The sequence below is a fragment of the Caretta caretta genome, chromosome 1, assembly GCF_965140235.1.
Source record: "Caretta caretta isolate rCarCar2 chromosome 1, rCarCar1.hap1, whole genome shotgun sequence".
NCBI lineage: Eukaryota > Metazoa > Chordata > Testudines > Cheloniidae > Caretta > Caretta caretta.
This window is the reverse complement of record NC_134206.1, coordinates 177,955,459-177,976,698: the sequence shown is the minus strand read 5'-3', so window position 1 is coordinate 177,976,698 and position 21,240 is coordinate 177,955,459. Positions and strand designations below refer to the sequence as shown.

The following is a 21,240-nucleotide window of genomic DNA, read 5'->3' as shown; positions in this document are numbered from 1 at the left end:
ACTAACTCATAACATTTCATCATGCTTCCAGAATGAGATTAAGGCAATCTGGGGCTTTAGGCACAACCCACATTGGGCCCTTCAGTGGACTCCTCTGTCTTTTGGGGGAGCACCAGGATTCAGAATTGAGACCAGTGGGGCAGTTCACTGCTCGTAGAGGTATTGTTTCAGGTTCTCCCCTGAGTCAGACAGGTACCATTATACTCAGGTCACATTTTAAAATTTTCTTTGAATCCCTGAGGTCTAGAACCCTTTTTTTTTTTTTGTAAAATGAATGGTGAAATTCTGATCTTACCACCTGACTCCAGGGGTTGGGACTCTAAGCAATGACTTAGAGTATGTATGCCTTAATCTTGCCATGTTGGGACCCCAGTAGACCTATACAGTGACATCTGGTTGTTTCATATCTGTTGCTTTCCAAACTTTTGGAACTTTCTTAAAAAATTAATTGACTTTGACATCAGCATTAATTTTTGCAGATTTGGTTGCTCTGCCCCCTCCCAAAACCTACAGGTTCCTTTCATACTCCCAAAACCTACAGGTTCCTTTCATTGTTCTTGGGGGGGGGGGGGGGGATTCCTGTGGGTTCAGAATGATTATGACCATTATTTACATCCATTTTAGCTCTTCTGTTTCTAACAGCAAAGGGTATAATATGGCCCCAAATTTAAACAACTCAAGATCTATTGTAAGCTTATTGTAGACTTATACTAAAACCCAGTTTCTGTTTGTCCCTGCGTACCCTGGTTAAGGATGAGTCACAGTAGGGTGGAATCCTATTATAAAGAAAAACAGACTCCAATGTGAAACTGCAGAACTGGAATTAATTTGCAAACTGGACACCATCAAATTAGGCCTGAATAAAGACTAGGAGTGGTTGGGTCATTACAAAACCTAATTTTTCCCTGTACTAATTTCCCCCTACTGTTACTCACACCTTCTTGTCAACTGTTTGAAATGGGCCACTCTCATTACCACTACAAAAGTGATTTTTCCTCCCTTGGTATCCTACTGTTAATGGAATTGTCTCGTTAGACTGACCTCCCACTTGGTAAGGCAACTCCCATATTTTCATGTGCTGTGTATTTATACCTGCTATTGTATTTTCCACTCTATGCATCTGATGAAGTGGGTTCTAGCCCACGAAAGCTTATACCCAAATAAATTTGTTAGTCTCTAAGGTGCCACAAGGACTCCACATTGTATTTTCTGTGTAGATTATCATAATAAATGGACAGTCACTAACCAGATTTGCTGTTGAAATAACTAGAAATTTTTATTCTCCTTAACTTCATAACTACAGGTGAATGCTGAAGTGCAGGTTTTCCTCATTGAGGGTGTTCAGGTCTGGGGATTTTGGATTGGGCCCTTGTTTACTATAACTATAGTTTCAGTATAGTCAAGTTGACTGTAGGTGGGTTCCACAATTTTGCCTTTTATATTATACATTATTTATTATTGTGAATGTAGAGCTCATTTATAAGTATTATATTATGTGTATAAAGCTTCTCAGTTAGGATTCCTGTTTGATTTGGCTGCTTTGTGTTTCTTGTAATAGTTCACTTATTAAAGTATGTATTTTCCTTTCAGAATAATAACTTTAGGCTACAAGAAACCATTGGAAAGAGAGGACCTGTTTGAACTGAATGAAAGTGACTCTCCATATACTGTATGTCCCAACTTTGAAAAGCATTGGAGGAAGGAACTCTTAAAGGCAACAAAAGGATTAAAGGTAACGGTGATAGCAATAAGTAACATCACTAACCCTTACCTTTTTCTAAATTTATATTAGGCATCCCGAAAAATCCTTGTCAAAACTTAATTAAATTCTTGCAATGATTTATATCAAATATCTTCACAAGCACGCCATAGATTTCCATATAGTCTGCCCTCCCTTGATGGGTGCACTAGTTCAGAATACCAGACAAAAGTGCTTCAGTGTATATGTTTAGCTCCCATTAGCAATGGTAAAGAGTCTTGCTCTAAGCCAGTGATTTTCAACCTGTGGTCTGCGGGTCCCTGGAGGTCCGCAGACTGTGTCAAAGGGGTCCGGGAAAGATGACTATGAAAATAAAATGTTTCAGCTCCCAGAAAAGGCATTCTGTTGTTCTGATCAATCAAAAGTATGTGAATACCCCCACCAACAGATCGAAGCCCGGAAGTGGTGTCCTAGTGAAAAAGTTTTTCCTAATATCCAACCTAAACCTCCCCCACTGCAACTTGAGACCATTGCTCCTTGTCCTGTCCTCTTCCACCACTGAGAATAGTCTAGAACCATCCTCTCTGGAACCACCTCTCAGGTAGTTGAAAGCAGCTATCAAATCCCCCCTCATTCTTCTCTTCTGCAGACTAAACAATCCCAGTTCCCTCAGCCTCTCCTCATAAGTCATGTGTTCCAGACCCCTAATCATTTTTGTTGCCCTTCGCTGGACTCTTTCCAATTTACCCACATCCTTCTTGTAGTGTGGGGCCCAAAACTGGACACAGTACTCCAGATGAGGCCTCACCAATGTCGAATAGAGGGGGATGATCACGTCCCTCGATCTGCTCGCTATGCCCCTACTTATACATCCCAAAATGCCATTGGCCTTCTTGGCAACAAGGGCACACTGCTGACTCATATCCAGCTTCTCGTCCACTGTCACCCCTAGGTCCTTTTCCGCAGAACTGCTGCCTAGCCATTCGGTCCCTAGTCTGTAGCTGTGCATTGGGTTCTTCCGTCCTAAGTGCAGGACCCTGCACTTATCCTTATTGAACCTCATCAGATTTCTTTTGGCCCAATCCTCCAATTTGTCTAAGTCCCTCTGTATCCTATCCCTGCCCTCCAGCGTGTCTACCACTCCTCCCAGTTTAGTATCATCCGCAAATTTGCTGAGAGTGCAATCCACACCATCCTCCAGATCATTTATGAAGATATTGAACAACACCAGCCCCAGGACCGACCCCTGGGGCACTCCACTTGACACCGGCTGCCAACTAGACATGGAGCCATTGATCACTACCCGTTGAGCCCGACAATCTAGCCAACTTTCTACCCACCTTATAGTGCATTCATCCAGCCCATACTTCTTTAACTTGCTGACAAGAATACTGTGTGAGACCGTGTCAAAAGCTTTGCTGAAGTCAAGATACAATACATCCACTGCTTTCCCTTCATCCACAGAACCAGTAATCTCATCATAGAAGGCGATTAGATTAGTCAGACATGACCTTCCCTTGGTGAATCCATGCTGACTGTTCCTGATCACTTTCCTCTCATGCAAGTGCTTCAGGATTGATTCCTTGAGGACCTGCTCCATGATTTTTCCGGGGACTGAAATGTTCTCTCTGCATTTTTGTGTTAAAATCTTTGTCTTTATTGTGTGTGTCTCTTTTGTAAATTGACAGGCTCCTTGTGACAAAGGGGTGATATCAGAGAAAGCAAGTTTCCAGAAACCATCTCTGCTTTGCCCTCTGTGGCAAACGTTTAGATTTTTATTGATTAAAGTTGCCATTCTGAAAGTTGCAGCTGATATTCTGGCCTTCATGAGTCCACAGATAATGAAGTAAGTTTTTTTTTTTTTTTTTAATGTACTCCATTTTTTGTTCAGGACAGCAATAATAATAAAGCTAAACAATTCCCAATATCAAGAAATTTAGTTCTGCTAACACAACTTTTCAGTGGCTAGGTTTATTAGAGCAAAGGTCTCTGTAACTTAAAATTATCCACATATTACATATTTTTATAAGATTTTTGAGGGATTAACAAACTTCCTCTAAGGATGTTTTAATGCCAGTTTGTGACCAACATAAACAAAAGATACTTCTGATATTTACAGACTGAGAAGTTAGGTCATTAAGAAATGAGTCTCTGACTGAATTCCACTCAGCCCATGTCCTAGCAGATTGCACGCAGCCGTTCACATGAAGTTATTGAAATGCAAATATTGATAGTCACAGTTTGACAGTTCTAGTTTGAATTTGTAATTTCCTTCATGCATTTTTTCTTAAATATTTGGCTGATTGTTTATTACATCTGTAGATCTAAATAGCATTCTATCAATACTACCAATTAGGGAGCTCCTTCCTGCCTTGCATTGATATAATATCATAGTACAGGAGCTAATAAGGCAAAGAAAATGTGGATTAGTTATGAATTATGAACCCTATTGATAGCAGAGATGCATTTCTCTCTTTGCAGTGTTACATGGCTAATATGATGTTGCTATTGATATTGAAATATCAGATGTTGTTACTATATTAAAGAAAACAATGAAATATTTAAAAGTGTGTGTGTTGGGGGGGAAGCCTGAGTTACAAAAGCTAAAAAAAATAATAAAAAATCACGGTGCAAATTATCCCTTTCCACACAACGGGGGAAGGAAGAAAGTAAGGAAATGCAAATACACTCAAAGTGGTTCATCTACTGAGAGGTGGGGCAAATGTTTCCCTTTCCTAGAAACACAAGGTAGAAACCACCAGAAAAGAGAGTTGGCTCATGGAGTTATCCAAATTTTCCCCTGAACTCAGGCCTGTCAACCTGTATCTCTGAAGCATTATTGTATTACAGAAAACTAGTACATGTCTTATTAAAAAATGCAGAGGATTGTGGGGAGGAAGAGGAAATGAAGGAAACCTTTTAGTCACCAAAGTATGTTTTAAAAATGTACATCCGGTACGTAGCAGCTTCACGCATCATGTGTCAAAAGGAGGCTCATGAGTCTTTCCTCAAACAAATCAGACGTCAAGAATTAGAACATTCAAAAACCAAAAAGAAAAGGAGTACTTGTGGCACCTTAGAGACTAACCAATTTATTTGAGCATGAGCTTTCGTGAGCTACAGCTCACTTCATCGATGTTCCGATGAAGTGAGCTGTAGCTCACGAAAGCTCATGCTCAAATAAATTGGTTAGTCTCTAAGGTGCCACAAGTACTCCTTTTCTTTTTGCGAATACAGACTAACACGGCTGTTACTCTGAAACCATTCAAAAACCAGTTGGAGAACACTTCAGTCTCTCTGGTCACGCGATTACAGACCTAAAAGTGGCAATTCTTCAACAAAAAAACTTCAAAAACAGACTCCAATGAGAGACTGCTGAATTGGAATTAATTTGCAAACAATTAACTTAGGCTTGAATAAAGAGTGGGAGTGGATGGGTCATTACACAAAGTAAAACTATTTCCCCATGTTTATTCCACACCGCACCCCGCTGTTCCTCAGACGTTCTTGTCAACTACTGGAAATGGCCCACCTTGATTATCACTACAAAAGGTTACCCCACCCCCCACCCCCGCTCTCCTGCTGACAAGAGCTCACCTTACCTGATCACTCTCCGTACAGTGTGTATGGTAACACCCTTTGTTTCACGTTCTCTGTGTATATTAATCTCCCCACTGTATTTTCCACTGCATGCATCCAATGAAGTGAGCTGTAGCTCACGAAAGTTTATGCTCAAATAAATTTGTTAGTCTCTAAGGTGCCACAAGTACTCCTTTTCTTTTTGAGGATACAGACTAACACGGCTGCTACTCTGAAACCTGTCATAAGGTTTTGACTCTGAAGTATATTTCAGGTCAGCTGTGTAAATGACTTATGACTTAATCAGAGCAGATACAATTACTCCATAAACAGTACTTTACTCCTTAGCATGATTAAGTGTTCCCTAATAATGTATTTGCTCAAGCTAAGGAATCATATTTTTAAAATTTCATAATTCAGGTTACATACCAAGTTGTGGTATGAAGTCATTGGAACTTTTTTTTAAAAATGCTTGAAGTGAAAATGCTGTGACCATCATGGAACTGCTATGTAATGATCTAAGAATACAGATATGTAGCAATTTTATGAATGCTGTATGTGACCTGGGCAGTGAGGTAAAGTTACTGTGTAACTAGTATGGATTTATTTGAATTTCCTTAAATGTCAGAATTGATTTAACTTACATTGGAGGTAGTGGAATGTTTATTATATGCTTAAAATGTTAAAATTCAGCGTGGTCTGTGCATGAAGGCAACACAATGGCTGTCCAGACAAGAACATCCAGGCACTTGAAAGACAATGAGGCAAAATGTTACCCTCAATGATCCTGTGTCCTCTTTACAACAAACTGCAAACCAGTTACAAAGTCCTTCTCTGGAGAGGAAGTGAGAGTTAATTGTCAGGTGCTGCCCAAGGGGAGAGAGGCTGACAGTGACAGAGACTTTGAGGAGGAATCTGAAAGAGTTGGATCTTTCCCCATATCCATGGAGTGCTAAGCTTTAGGGACAGACAGGCAAGAGTGTAGACTGGCTTTTTTTTTTTATGATTACATTTCAGAGAAAAATCTATTGTTCTAATGAATAATACTCCACTTTAAAAAAGCTGTCTGGTTGCAACTGTCATTATTCTTGGAAGGAACAGAATTGTAGGGTCTGGACGTACATCAGACCTACTGAGTCAATCTAGGGTGGCCATGTGTCTGGCTTTCGACCAGAAAGTCTAGTAGAAAAGGGAACCTGACAGTGTCTGGTCACATCTACTGACTGGACACCCAAAGTCCAGTTATTGCAGGAGGGGGAGGTGGGGTGTCACTGGGTCATTGCCCGCGCCAGCCCTTACTCAGCTGCGGCGGCCCCCTATCTGCATCAGGCAGCTGCAGCTCCCAGCCCTGGCTTCACAGGCGAGTCCCTCCTGACCCGGGTGGTGGGGGGGTGGGAGGGGAAAAGCACCGAGTGACTGGGGGAGGGGAAAAGAGGAGTGGGGGTGGGACATCAGGGGAAAAGGTGGGGCAGGAGCTTGGGGGAAGAGGCGGGGTGAGGGAGGTTCTGACACTCCTGCTGGAGTGTTCAGTTTCTAAATATTATCAAGGTGGCAATCCTAAGGTAATCATGGTTGATACACAAGGGACTGCAGCACAGTGCCTGGTCTGAGAGTGGGAGAATTGTGTGGCTCATCCTAAGAGGCAGGCAACTACTAGGGACTTGAGAGGGAGTGTATTTAGAGGAGGATCAGAGGGGCAGTTAGCCCAGGAACTGTGACAAATGCAAAGCCCATCTGTGCAATCTGTGTTTAAGAATTTCAAAATTTAGAATCTGAATCAAGAACTAAAAACAAATGAAATGCAAAGCTAATTGAAGGCTGATTCTCAGACTAACTCAAAAAGTACATATTAAGTGTTAGCTTAAATTCAGAGTCAAAACTCTGAATTTCCAGGTTTTTGTTGCTTCGATGTAGATTTTTCTCGTTTGCTGGAGCAGCTTGAACAAAAAAGAAAAACCTACGTCTCAGCCACAAAAGCATGGAAGTTCAGTGAAATTATAATAACTACAATTCAGGTTTAATTGAAGACTGAAAATGACTCTGCCAAGGGAGAGGAGGAAGTGATTTTTATCAATAAAGGGAAGGTGGTTAACACGGTTGTTCACCTGGTTGGTTGTCAGAGAATTTATGAACATAAGTGATTGTGTTAACCTTTAGACTGTTGCGGCTGTCACCCTCAGCTATGGAACAATTTTTGCTAAAAATAAACCTTGCTGAGACCTACATCTGCAATTGTCTGAAAGGAAATGTTAGAATGACACTGTCAACTACTCTACATTGTTTATTACACTCACTTGTTAGTAAAAAGAAAAGGAGTACTTGTGGCACCTTAGAGACTAACCAATTTATTTGAGCATGAGCTTTCGTGAGCTACAGCTCACTTCATCGGATGCATCCGATGAAGTGAGCTGTAGCTCACGAAAGCTCATGCTCAAATAAATTGGTTAGTCTCTAAGGTGCCACAAGTACTCCTTTTCTTTTTGCGAATACAGACTAACACGGCTGTTACTCTGTCACTTGTTAGTAGTAGTCTATTTTCAGGCTAGTAACAAAACTTAATTTTAACTTCTGATATTTTTTTTTACTCTTTTCATTTGGCAAATACTGATTTTTTTTATTCTATATTTCTAACAAAAAATGGTAGACTTTTTTTAACCACCCTGTATTTGTGCTTCATTACCAGTGAAATCAGCAGCAACGTCCCCCTCTGTGGCATTTGAGAATTGTTTCAAAGGCAGCAAAGCAGCACACAGATGAATACTCTCTCTTGCCTCCCCTCCCCACATTTTGAATATCTTGGTTCTCCACTGTCTTGCACGTTTTAGACTCATTTTGGCCTGTGCAAAGTGGATGTAATAACTACACAGATTGTAAATGTATCCGTTTTACTGAAACCGTTTGCCAGATGCATATTGTTGATTAATGCACAGATTTTAAAACTTTGTATGCCTTCATTTGCAGGGAAATGATAACTTTGTATGAAAATCACTCTGATTTACGCTGGAAGGGATACAGCTATGCCATTGCTCTTCTTGTCGTGGTTGTCTTGCAGACACTTGTCCATCAGTTATACCAGCGTTTCAATATGCTCACCTCTGTCAAAATTAAGACTGCTGCTGTTGGCCTGATATACAGAAAGGTAACTGCTTCTTCTAACATTACCCGCTAATCTCCAAAAAGGGCAAATGTCTCCCTTTTGAAAGACAAAAGAAGTGCTACAAAACCAAAGATGTTGTAGATTGATGAAAATATTAATAAAGGTGCCTGAACTATAACTGTAGCACTAGCAACAGCTGAAGTTAAAATTGCATGTTTCCATTCTCGGAGTCCCATCTTACAACTAAATGGGGGAAGCTCTGCATCAGTGCAGAATCCGTGGAGATATAGGGGTCTGCTAGGGTAGGGCAAGTTGCTGGATTGGGAGCTACCCCCTTTTTCACTTGCTTACTGTTCTCTGAAACTCACTTTTTCTTTTTTTTTTAAACTGGAAAGTTTCCAGCCTTGGTCTGTGTGTAAAGGTGGAGGGCTGTGTGTGTGTGTGTGTGTAAGTTTGAACAAAAATGATTCATCCATTTTTGAGCAAAAAGAAGGCTGAATTCCCCTCCATCCCTAGCCTTTTTAAAAAATAAAAACTACTTATGCAACCTTTCCTTGAATTGCTCTAGCATTGAAGTGGTGGGAGCAGAAAGTTGAAATTTTGGCCAGGAAATCTCCTCTCTAGGGGAGAAAAGTTGAGATCTTCAGCATTTCAGTGAAAATTGGATTTGATTTGGCACAGCAGTGCTACTCTGAAAGTTGCAGTATGCACAATAGTTTAGGAACGGTTGTGTTTTTTTAAAAGTAACTTTCACCTGATGTTTTAGATGAACTCTGTAAATGTGTGCATAGCTAATACATGTAGTAGGCCCTGTCTCATTCAGCGCAAGGAAGCTTAGGTGCTAATAAAGCTCAAGAACTTTTCTGGAGAGAGAGAAGGTATCTCTATAGCTGGTCTATGTTGAGTTTGTGAGCTACAAAGTATTTACTGTACTGTAGTGCACAGCAAATGAGGCAAAGATGCTTTCTTTTTTCCCCTTTTAAATTTACTGTGTAATGAATGAGGCAGGACTGTGCATGGGTTGCTACGCAGTGCATCTTATACTTACTGTGCACAATCTGAAGGATGCAAGGGCTGAAACAATTCACTGTATCTATTTAATGTGTCCAAAAGACAACCTCCTCTTTCAGGAGACTCAAACTAGCCTCAAACATTAGGTGAGATTCTGTGCTGCACTCCTAAGACAGCCTGTAACTGTCTTCCTTGGTTTCTGCACTGGGGGGTATTCTCTCTTGGCCTCATATACAAGGGCCTTGTAAAACCCCACTCTGGCCCCTTTAGCTCATATGCGGGGGCCAAAGCGGTGCGGGGAATCTCATCCATTGAGTGCAATTTAGCTGTTACTTTATTATGGCTAAGACAGGTCTTTGAAAACACCTTTAAAATAAAGTACATATTTAAGAAAGGTAGTTCATTTTGTAACCGTACGCTTTGGTTTCTTGCTATTGTTGCAGGCTTTAAGCATAGCTAATTCTTCACGGAGAAAATATACAACTGGTGACATTGTTAACTTGATGTCAGCAGATGCTCAACAACTTATGGAACTGACTGTAAACCTCAACCTTCTATGGTCAGCACCTTTTCAGATCCTGATGGCTATAGTCTTTCTCTGGCAAGAACTGGGCCCATCAGTGCTAGCAGGTGTTGCAGTGCTCGTCTTGGTTATACCTATAAATGCTTTTGTTGCTGCAAAAGTGAAACGGCTGAGGGTAAGAAATCTAAATGTTAATGCTGGAAACAATTGTGGTGTTACAATGAAGAGCTGATTTTTAAAGAAGAACGTAAAACTAATGTAGGCACAAAATAACCAGATTCCTTTGTTGGAGGGGGAGCTTTTGGTATATCATCTATCAATATTTAGATCACTAAACTTTATCTATAAACAAAAAACAATAAACTGAAGAGATTTTGTGTATCTGTAGAAGTGTTATAGGCCATAATCCTACAAACACTTATGCATGTGCTTAACTTTACACACAAGTCATCCTGTTCAACTCACTGTTAGCAAATTTCTGGCAATAGTTAGGATTTCTGGTTTTAGGACAAAACTGACTAACATACCAACAAAATAGTAAGGTGTGTTTTCAGGGGCTTGTTATTAAATAAAATGGAAGTCAAAAATCCAAAGGTCCAAATCCTACAACTGCTGCACCCATGTGGAGTACTAAATAGGGTGATCAGATGTCCCGATTTTATAGGGATAGTCCCAATATTCAGGGCTTTGTCTTATATAGGCACCTATTTCCCCCCACCCTTTTTCCTGATTTTTCACACTTGCTATCTAGTCCCCGAAGCGCTATTGAGTCAGCAACTGATTTGGGCCTATATCTTTTCCCTGTTCACAGTTTTCGTTTGGGGGTGAAGAAGGAAAAGAAAATAGGAGAGGTAGCCCATACGTTTTTGGGTGTTAATCCCCAGGAGCAGAGGATGTTGACATAGGTGTTACATGGCTTCCCTTCTGTCAGTAAAGAGCAGGTCTTAAAAAAAAAAATCATATGCCTAAAGATAAACACCACAAACCAGACACTCTGCTTACAGTGTGAAATACTGACCAGAAGAGTTAGTCACAGAAGTGAGTGTGCCAGTAATTCAATACATTTAAATTAATAATACACGTTTGATTTAGGCCCTAAATCTAGGTTTAATTAACAAAAAAGCTTTTACAAACCTTTCCATGATTACTATAATTAATTTAAGTGGGGGTTGGGAAGTGGAATAAGTGACCTTCCTCAGCAGAGATGAAATGATCTGGCCATGATCTGTAGTAAAAGGTGCAGGAGGTAATTCTGGGAAAAGATATCTTTGTGAGGATCCTCTCAGAGATTTCACTTTCATGCTCTGACTCACACCATCCCATTGAGGTGTGTGTGTGTGTGGGGGGGCAGATTAGCCCCCCAATACTCAGAAAAGGCTGCACGACCCACTCTGAAACCTGCCTCCACAACCCCTCTGTCTGGCTCCCTGATACCACAGCTCCATTGGCACCCTTTTATCATGGACTTCCCTTGGCCACAGCTGCCCATGATCCACAGAAAGAATAAAAACAGCCCAAACTATTATCTTTTCCAAGGAAACTTTACAGGGCTATAAGGGAAGCTATTTGTATTCCCCAGCATACCCTGTTTCTAGCTGCTTATGCAGTGAGGGCCATGGACCTGTGGAGAGGTCTGGTCTATGTGTCTGTGAAAACAGTGCCACAGCTGACCTCCACCAGGAGGAAGGGGAGGGCAGATTTTTACACAGAAATTCCCCTCACCATACAGATCTTGTCAGTGATGTGAAGGGAGAAGGAGAAAAGTGAGGGCCAGTGCAGTGATCTTGGCCACTGTTTGCAACCCAAAGTGTTCTGCCTAAGTATCCTAATAACCAGAGTGTGAAAGGTGTTAAGTGAAACTGACTAGCATGTTTTCATTGTGCAAATTGAGTGAAATGCACAAATTAAATCTAGCATAAGTAGTAAGAAGAGAGGATTTTTTTTAAAAATTCAGGTTTTAGTCATCAAAGATGTTGTCAGTAACAGAGGAAAGGAATTTCTTTTTCAAAATATGCTCTTTAACCTAAGTATTCCTTCACATCTCACAAATCAGACTGGGCCAAATTCTGTTTGCTTTTGTCACAGAAATAGTTTCAGCAGTTTTTTGGGACTACTTACATGTGGTAGGTGAGCAGGATTTGACTCCTTGTGAGTGGCTATTAAAGTCAATTTGCAAATGGTTACTACTCCATGGAAAAATATAATGAATAATCTATTCAAGATTTTAAGGAATCAACATCACAATTTTTTTTATAAATCATAATTTAGATGTTTAAGCATTGTTAAGATTAATCTATTTTGTAATTCTAGAACACTGAGAACTGAAACTCTAATTAGGAAGCTTTTAATTAGAATCTAAGAAATGCAGTTATTACTGTAATCATGCTGCAGGAAGTATTACAAAAAAATCAAGATTATATTTTTTAAAGAAAAAGTGCTATTAGAGAGGACATACCAATCCTTTTATCATATGATGATAAAATGATATACATGTCAGATACCAAATGTGAAGTACATTTGACAATGTAACGTGTACAGTACAAGAATTTTTTTTCCAAGAGAGTCAATAATAGAGTACAGAGTAACAGCCGTGTTAGTCTGTATTCGCAAAAAGAAAAGGAGTACTTGTGGCACCTTAGAGACTAACCAATTTATTTGAGCATAAGCTTTCGTGAGCTACAGCTCACTTCATCGGATGCTTACTGTGGAAAGTGTAGATGATCTTTTTATACACACAAAGCATGAAAAAATACCTCCCCCCACCCCACTCTCCTGCTGGTAATAGCTTATCTAAAGTGACCACTCTCCTTACAATGCATATGATAATCAAGGTGGGCCATTTCCAGCACAAATCCAGGTAGACTGCTGAAATTCAGAGAGACTGCTGAATTGGAATTCACTTGCAAATTGGATACAATTAACTTAGGCTTGAATAGAGACTGGGAGTGGCTAAGTTATTATGCAAGGTAACCTATTTCCCCTCGTTTTTTCCTACCCCTCCCCCCCATCAGACATTCTTGTTTAACCCTGGATTTGTGCTGGAAATGGCCCACCTTGATTATCATACACATTGTAAGGAGAGTGGTTACTTTAGATAAGCTATTACCAGCAGGAGAGTGGGGTGGGGGGAGGTATTTTTTCATGCTTTGTGTGTATAAAAAGATCATCTACACTTTCCACAGTATGCATCCGATGAAGTGAGCTGTAGCTCACGAAAGCTTATGCTCAAATAAATTGGTTAGTCTCTAAGGTGCGACAAGTACTCCTTTTCTTTTTGCGAATAATAGAGTAGTAGCTGTGTTCACTGTCTGAAGTACACAAAATATGTTTGAATCTCTGATATTTTTTAAAAAATTGTAAGCATTGCTCTCTCTTTTTTAAACTAGAAAAGCCAAATGAAGAATACAGATCAGCGAGTGAAACTACTAAATGAAATCTTGCATGGAATAAAGGTAATACCAGCAGCTAATGAGTTTCATTGCTCTCCCTAATAAAGATGAACGACTATGTTATTCAGAAAACTAGGGTTTTGTCACTGAACCTTTCGACTGATAATGTAGGAAAGAAGAATTTAGGGGAAAATATATTCTGTTATATAACTACTTAAAGTGGATTTTTAAAGCATTATTAAAATAAGAGATGTGATTATAAAATATAGATTACCCATGATATTTTGATCATGTTCTCTTGTTTTATTTTTTAATCAGCACAGATAGTTTGTCATTAGATGGTTGGAAATCTTCACTAAACTTCACTTTTCTTGAAGAACAAAATTGAGTTTTTCAAATTTGTTCTTGTTTCTGAAAATCTATTTGTCATTTATGCTTCTTCAATTTTTAAATATTGAAGTAGCCAGTACTTCAAATTATTCACAGTTCATTCTGCATTTTTCTGAAGTTTTGTGGATTTCTAACCACAGACATTGGTGCTGCTATAAAATGTATATAATACTTTCTTTAAGATGTTGCTTCTTGGTTGCAAGTAAGATAGAGAATATTTTTATCATGAAAGTGCTAGTATGATGGACTGGTAGCTATTTGCCAATACAAAGCTTGAAACCTCTCCTTCCTTGGACATTTTGTGTTCTTTTCATTCATAATACCACCTTATGTAGTATCTTTCATGTAGATGGATCCTAAGAGTTTCTTTCCAGATTCTATGGGCATACTTGCTTCAATTAAACTACTCACATAGCTAAAGGGTTAGGCCCTACTTGTATATGTAAATTCTTCTGTCTGGTGTTCTGGACAATAGTAAAGGATGTTTTAGGAGTCCTTAGGAGTCCTTTGGCCACACTTTAAATTTACTTCCTTATCAGATAACAGTATTGTCTGGACACACCACCTGGAGATGATCAGTCTTACATGCTGTGCACTAGAAAAATGACATAAGCGTGTAGCTTACCAAGCTGATTTTTTCCCACATCAGAAAGTGATAGAAGAGGGTTACAATGAAGTCAGATGGTGGCACCTCTGTGAATAAATTTAATAAACTAAAATGTACATGGGGTGAATGCTGATAGTAGTAATCTGGAATAATAAGTAATCCACCAAAACAGGAGCACAGTGAAATGTATAGAGCTCAAGGTGACTACACTATAGCATTCTTCATAACAAATCTCATTTTGGGTTATATTGGGTCTTGCTGGGACAATATTTCATTTGTAGAAGCTATCCACTGGAAAATGCAAGTGTTGGATATTTACAGTTTTGTATTGTTCAACATTTGCAGATACATTTTTGGAATTTAAACTCATTTTAACAATCACTGCTGTTGATTTACTAAGATGAAATTTTCTGTTTATTTGTACTTAGATTCTTAAACTTTATGCATGGGAACCTTCATATCAGAAGAAGGTTGTGGAAATACGAGAACATGAAATAGATGTTCTGAAGTCATCTGGGTACCTGACAACTTTCTCCATGCTAACTTTAACCTGTATCCCTTTTATGGTGCGTTACTTAACAATATCCATTTTTGTAGCTAGCTATCACTCTCACCAGAGTATCTGAGAGCCTCACAACCATTAATGAATTTATCACCACAATATCTCTGTGAGGTCTGGAAGTATTATTATAATACCCGTTTTACATAGGGGAATTGAGGCATAGAGAGATTGTGACTTTTCCAAGGTCATACAGGAAATCTGTGGCAGAGCCAGGAATGAAATCAAGATCTCTTCAGTCCAGTCCAGTGTCTTAATCCAAAGACCCTCCTTCTGTAATGTAAACAGTCACACATTCTTTTTTTAATAGCATTGATTCTTGTTGATATCCCCATTAAGCATCTAAGACAAGTTTTTGCTTTTTTTCCATGCTCAGATTTTTAAAAGGAAACAAGATTGGGGTGGAGGTGGGGAAAGAGGTACACATTCTAGTTCTTCTGAGAAGAATAACTTTCTGTGGGTGAAAAAAGATACCTTACATCGGAGTGAGATAGAGACAACTTAAGCCTGGCTGTGCTGGATAATATACTTGAGAAGGACAGAAGCTAAATTCCCTCCGACACACTCCTTGACGTTGATAGCATCTGTTAGAGGTTCCCCCATCAAACTCCCTACATAGCAAATAAAGCTTCTCGCAGTTATTCATAAAAGTCACAATCTGTTTAGTACGCTTCCACACCTACTGATAGCATAGCTATATTCAGAAGTCAGATAGGAATTTTTCTTTTCCCTCCTCTGAAGCCACATAACTAGGGCCCTACCAAATTCACGGTCCATTTTGGTCAATTTCACAGTGATAGGGTTTTAAAAAATGTAAATTTAATAATTTCAGCTATTTAAGTCTGAAATTTCAGTGTTGTAATTGTAGGGGTCCTCACCCAAAAGAGGAGTTGTGGGAGGGAAGGGTTCCGCAAGATTATTGTAGGGGTTATTGCCACCCTTACGTCTGCACTGTCTTCAGAGCTGGGCGGCTGGAGAGCAGCGGCTCTTGGCCAGATGCCCAGCTCTGAAAGCAGAGCCACTGCCAGTAGCAGCACAGAAGTAAGGATGACATAGTACAACACTTTTACTTCTGCGCTGCTGCCTGCAGAGCTGGGACCTCAATCAGCAGCTGCCACTCTCTGGCTGTCCAGCTCTGAAGGCAGCAGTGCAGAAGTAAGGGTGGCCTGGTATGGTTTTGTCACCCTTACTTCTGCGCTGCTGCTGGCAGGGCGCTGCCTTCAGAGCTGGGCACCTGGTAAACAGCCGCTGCTCTCGAGCCACCCAGCTCTGAAGGCAGTGCAGACATAAGGGTGGCAATACCACAAACTCCTAAAATAACCTTGTGACACCCACTCCGTTTTCAGTCAGGACCATCAATTTGAGAAACTCTGGTGTCCCATGTGAAATCTGTATCGTATACAGTAAAAACACACAGAAGACCAGATTTCACAGGGGGAGACTAGATTTCATGGTCCGCGACACATTTTTCATGGCCATGAATTTGGTAAGGCTCTACACATAACAAGCAATTGCTATAGTAAAGTACCAAAAACAACATAAGTGAACACATTTATTTCTGCAGCACACCTGATCTTCTGAGCTAAAGCCTACATCTGCTGGAAAATTGGGGGACCATGTGTTAGTAGATTGAATTCATAACTGGGAGTCAGAAACTCATGGGTTAATTCCAGTTTACTGTATGGATTTAGGCCAATCTTTTAACTCTTCTCTGCTAGTTTTTTCATTTGTAAAAGTGGGATACTGATGTTTATTTGTGTATTATAAATCACAACCATGTTATGATGCATGATTTGTAAAGTACTAAATAATAATTGCAGAAGTGCAGCTGTTACTGCATAATACATTTGTGCATTTACCTCAGTAACATATTTCATCCCTTCCTAAATTCCTGCAGAAGAAAGAAAATGATACAATTTAATTATATAAGTAAACACTGTTGAAAAATCATGTGGTCATATGGTGACCAGCTCTGTTATCATTATGCCTTTCTGCTTTTTAAAGTTTGGAAGATGCTTTTAATCCTTGTTTTTAGCAACCTCCTCTCTCTTCCCTTCCCTTCCTCTCTGCCACTCCCCTCCCTGCCACTGAACTGTAAGGTTCTGAATTTTAAGAAACTAAAACTGTTCAAAAAAGAATAACAAGACTTCTAGCCAACTTCATCCCAACTCCGTTTCAGTGGAGTTACACTAGGAATTCATTTGGCCCTTCAGACTTAATCACTTCAATAAATAGGAGAAAGTATGGGCCAGATCCTCACCTGGATAAGTCCTGTTTTGTCAAACTAAAGTAGAGAAGTTTCAGAGTAGGAGCTGTGTTAGTCTGTATTCGCAAAAAGAAAAGGAGGACTTGTGGCACCTTAGAGACTAACCAATTTATTTGAGCATAAGCTTTCGTGAGCTACAGCTACAGCTCATAAAAGTTTATGCTCAAATAAATTTGTTAGTCTCAAGATGCCAAAAGTCCTCCTTTTTTTTTTTAAAGTAGAGAAGTATCTTTTTCTCCTTTTTATCATCTTTAACAAAACATAAGCCTTTAAAATATATCCATTCTGTGTGAAATGCCTAGGTTAGTTAACTTGATTTTCAGAGCACCCGTGTAAAACGTACATGTCCAAATTCTTTGTTGCTTTATATCTGGCTGCAGCTTCGTTGACTTCAGTTGCTTTGTCCATTTACAGCTGCTGAGAATTTGACCTTTATTAGAATGTCACATGTTTTTAGGAATAGTAAAACCTAGGTGATCCTTCATGACCTTCTAGTAAGGCTGAAACCAGAGCTGGTTGGGAATTTGTCGACTTAAATCTTTTTCTTCAGAAAATGCCGATTCATTGAAACAAAACCTGTTCATGGGAGAGGGACAGTTTTGACACTTCTTGTGGAAAAAAATTGGAAAAATTTCAGAGTTGCCAGTTTCCCATTTTGACATTTTTGAAACAAAAAAGTCCTTTTCTTTAGTTCAAAATGACTTTTTTCATTTTGAAATGCAAGCTAATTATAGTAAATAAAATTTAAAAATGAAAATCGTCAAAATTGACACACAGTGTTTCATGTGCGCTGAATGGAATGTTTCCTCACACTGTCAGTCCATAAATATGTGAGATGGACTTTTTGTCCCAATTCAGGACCAAAAATCTGTTTCCTGCCCCATTCTAACGGAAACACCTTCATTTGTTTATGTCAGTAAGCATGCAATTGCTTGTTAAAATGACAGTGCCAATATACTGTGGAAAAAGCAGACTGTGGGGATACAAGTGCCAAACAACAAATGGAGACTATTGAGATCTTCAAATAGACTGAAATCCAATGGGAATATTATGTGTGTACAAACTTAAGTATGAAATGGAATTTTATACCACAAGATATAAGAGCTTGTATTTAGTCTAAAGACAGAAGTATGTTCGTTTTAATGCATGAATAGTAGCACAGTTTGTGTTTCAGTTTGCATTAAGCTGTAGTCAACATCCAGCTCTTAATTGCTACCATCATATTTTTGTAGCAGGAATCATTGAAAAGTAAAACTAAGCAGGATGAGAAAAGTAATGAAAAAATAATCACCCCCTCCCCTCCTTTTTTTTTTTAAAGGTCTCATTGGCTACGTTTGGAGTGTATTTTCTGCTGGATCAAGAGAATGTCCTAACTGCAACTAAAGTTTTTACATCTATTTCTTTGTTTAATATTTTGCGACTGCCTTTGTTTGATTTGCCAACAGTGATCTCTGCCGTAGCCCAGGTAAAATCTAAATCAAATGCAAATAGGTGTCAAAAAAGGATGACATTTATGGCCCTTTATTAATCTCCAGGGTGTCATGTGGTTTAATCTATTTTAAGATTAAGGTTAAGCCACCTGATTATTTCTAGTTTTATTTTGTTGAAACTTTCATGTCTTTGAGGGGTGGGAGAGGCACTGGTATTGGAGGGAGTATATTATCTTTTGAAGTATGTTAACATATTATAAGGAATGACCAGCAGGTGGCATGAGTACTGTTCCTGTTTCTACTTGTGCTCTATCTACTGTTTCTATATGTATTTCAGTTTCTTGTAAAGAAAGTAGAAAGGCCATTGTCAGCAGATGCCCTCTCCATCCTGCTGTCAGACATGGGCAAAAACTATGCTGAATCAGAACTCAACCCTTCCTGGGGTTTGGTTTTATTAACCCAGAAATTAGCAGTAGTATAACAAAATTGAGCTAAGTCTCCCCAAGCGTGGCTGCTGCCTTAGGACTGCTCAGTTTATATGCTAAATGTTCCCTCTCTCTTCCAGAGAGCTAATCCACAAACAACCTGTCTCAGACTTTGTCTCCACTGACACACAGATGTTTTTTAAACAGCAAGATAACTAACGAGTGTGGAAACAAGTCACTCGTAGTGTTTGCCACAAGGTAGCTAGCAGGTCAGCATTGTACCCCAATGTGGTTGACTTTGCTTCATTTACCTTAAATAAAACTAAAGTGCATTGTCTCCACTATGTTTTTCCAGTAGAATAATAGCTAAAGCACCCTTTTTTTGTCAGTGAAGACATAACCTTCATGAGTCAGCAGAGCCTACTTCCCACTGGGACACGATTATCAATGCTGTCCAACAGGGTGTGGTGTTTCAAGTGAATACTGCTGTCCGCCTAAATCAGTGGTCTCCAAACTTTTCAGGGTTGCGCCCCTCCTTGACCCTGTCCGTGCTCCTGCCAGAGCCGGGGCTGGGAGTGGGGCTGCAGCTTGGGAGGGGGAACATAGACAGGGGTAAGGGGTCTGAGGCTGGGGCCGCAGCTGAGATGGGGCTGGGAATGGAGCCCTGGCTGGGGTCCAAGGCTGGGGAGAGGGCTGGAGCTGCAGCCAGGAGCTGAGGCTGGGCATGGGGCCAAGACTCGGAGTGGGGCTGGAGCAGATATGGGGGCATAGCGGAGCTGGGTGGCTCTCCCGCTCCGCTCCCTGTGGGGGCTGGCCCAGGTCCCGGCCCAGGTCCCACACTGCCTCCTGGAATGTTCCTCTGTGCCTCCCTACAGGGTGCGCCCCACAGTTTCGGGACCACTGGCCTAAAACTTCAGCTACCTTTATGAATGTACATAAGGAAAACATTTTCTGTTCATTGCCCATCTCAGAATAAATGAATAGACATGCTTGTTTCTTGGTGTAATCTAGAATATATGAAGTATTGCTTAAAAACCCAAATAGCATAAAAGTTTGTGCATTCTACAGACAAAGGTTTCTCTGGGTCGTTTAGAGGATTTTCTGTATTCTGAAGACCTTGACCCTCAAGACATCAACACAAACTACAGTGGAAGTAAGCAGGGTTTTGTTGTTGTTTCTGTTGTTGTTATTCAATGTCTGCAGAAACAAATTGATTAACCAGCAATATCAGCTGAGGGGCTGCCTCTGTAACTTATTGTTGATTTCTCTTTATTGCAACAGATCATGCTGTGGGATTTATTGGTGCTTCTTTCCGATGGGAGAAGACTGGACCTTCAATCTTAAATAAGTAAGAATCAAGGTTTGTGAAGTAACTTTGAACAAGAATCTGTACAGGCATCACATTCTGCTAGGCGGAGTTTACATAGATCATGACATAACCGTCCACCTAGTGCAAGGTGCAGCACATTGTGATGTCCCAGAACAGCGAGGTGGGAGACTGACTCCCCAGACCACAGTATCCCTCCGGATCTCCCCACTACTCAGGGAATGGAATAAACCCGTAACAGCGCATGCTTCCTGAGGTGCTGGCACTGCTATGTGACCAGAGCCGTCTTCTCCTACCGCATTGCTACTCATGATGCAGGTAGCCAGAACAGAGACATGAAGGCACAAGATGGCCCAGTACCTCCGCACAGCTGCACAAGCTGGACCACTGAGCCCCCTGAAAGCATTTGTGAAAATAGCTACAAATCAAACAGGGTGTTTTTGTTTTCCTTTCGGAACTTACATGGTCTCTTACTGTTGTTAATCTTGTACTGTGTGGTGGCTTCCTACTGCACTGTTGCCCTGATTCTGCAATTGATAGCGTATGGTGAATTTTTAACATGCAGAGAGACACTACAGTCTCCTTAAGTCCATAGCTTTTCAGGGTTCTAGAGTATGCTCTAGTCACAGGTATCCAAACTGAAATATTCACCTCCCCAGTCACAGTGGAGTAGGCTGTATTTTTGCCGTTTAGTGTCCACTAAAGAGGATTCTTCTCTGTACACAGTACAGTGTTTATAGAGGATTACTGTTGTTTGTCTTCCTAAATGTTTCCAGTTTGAACATGAAGATCCCAGAAGGCTCTTTAGTTGCTGTGGTGGGGCAGGTTGGATCTGGAAAGTCATCTCTCCTTTCTGCTATTCTTGGAGAAATGAACAAGTTTGAAGGAACAGTCCAGAGAAAAGTAAAGTTGATTTTGTTTCTTGTATCCACAGTTAT

At 40.1% G+C, this 21,240-nt stretch overlaps 1 protein-coding gene across 2 annotated transcripts in view; it reads left to right on the top strand.

Annotated features, from left to right (window-relative positions):
- Positions 1–21,240, top strand: part of LOC125644532 (multidrug resistance-associated protein 1) — a 54,853-nt gene that overhangs the window by 8,841 nt on the left and 24,772 nt on the right. Inside the window, exons 3-12 of one of the 2 annotated variants that reach the window (XM_048868595.2) lie at positions 1,591–1,732; positions 3,388–3,545; positions 8,240–8,417; positions 9,830–10,084; positions 13,296–13,361; positions 14,724–14,861; positions 18,439–18,585; positions 20,044–20,128; positions 20,257–20,323; positions 21,079–21,205. In XM_048868595.2, coding sequence (XP_048724552.2) covers positions 1,591–1,732; positions 3,388–3,545; positions 8,240–8,417; positions 9,830–10,084; positions 13,296–13,361; positions 14,724–14,861; positions 18,439–18,585; positions 20,044–20,128; positions 20,257–20,323; positions 21,079–21,205 — 1,363 coding nt within the window. The remainder of the gene's footprint in view (positions 1–1,590; positions 1,733–3,387; positions 3,546–8,239; positions 8,418–9,829; positions 10,085–13,295; positions 13,362–14,723; positions 14,862–18,438; positions 18,586–20,043; positions 20,129–20,256; positions 20,324–21,078; positions 21,206–21,240) is intronic. The other variant, XM_048868603.2, reaches the window with a different exon arrangement.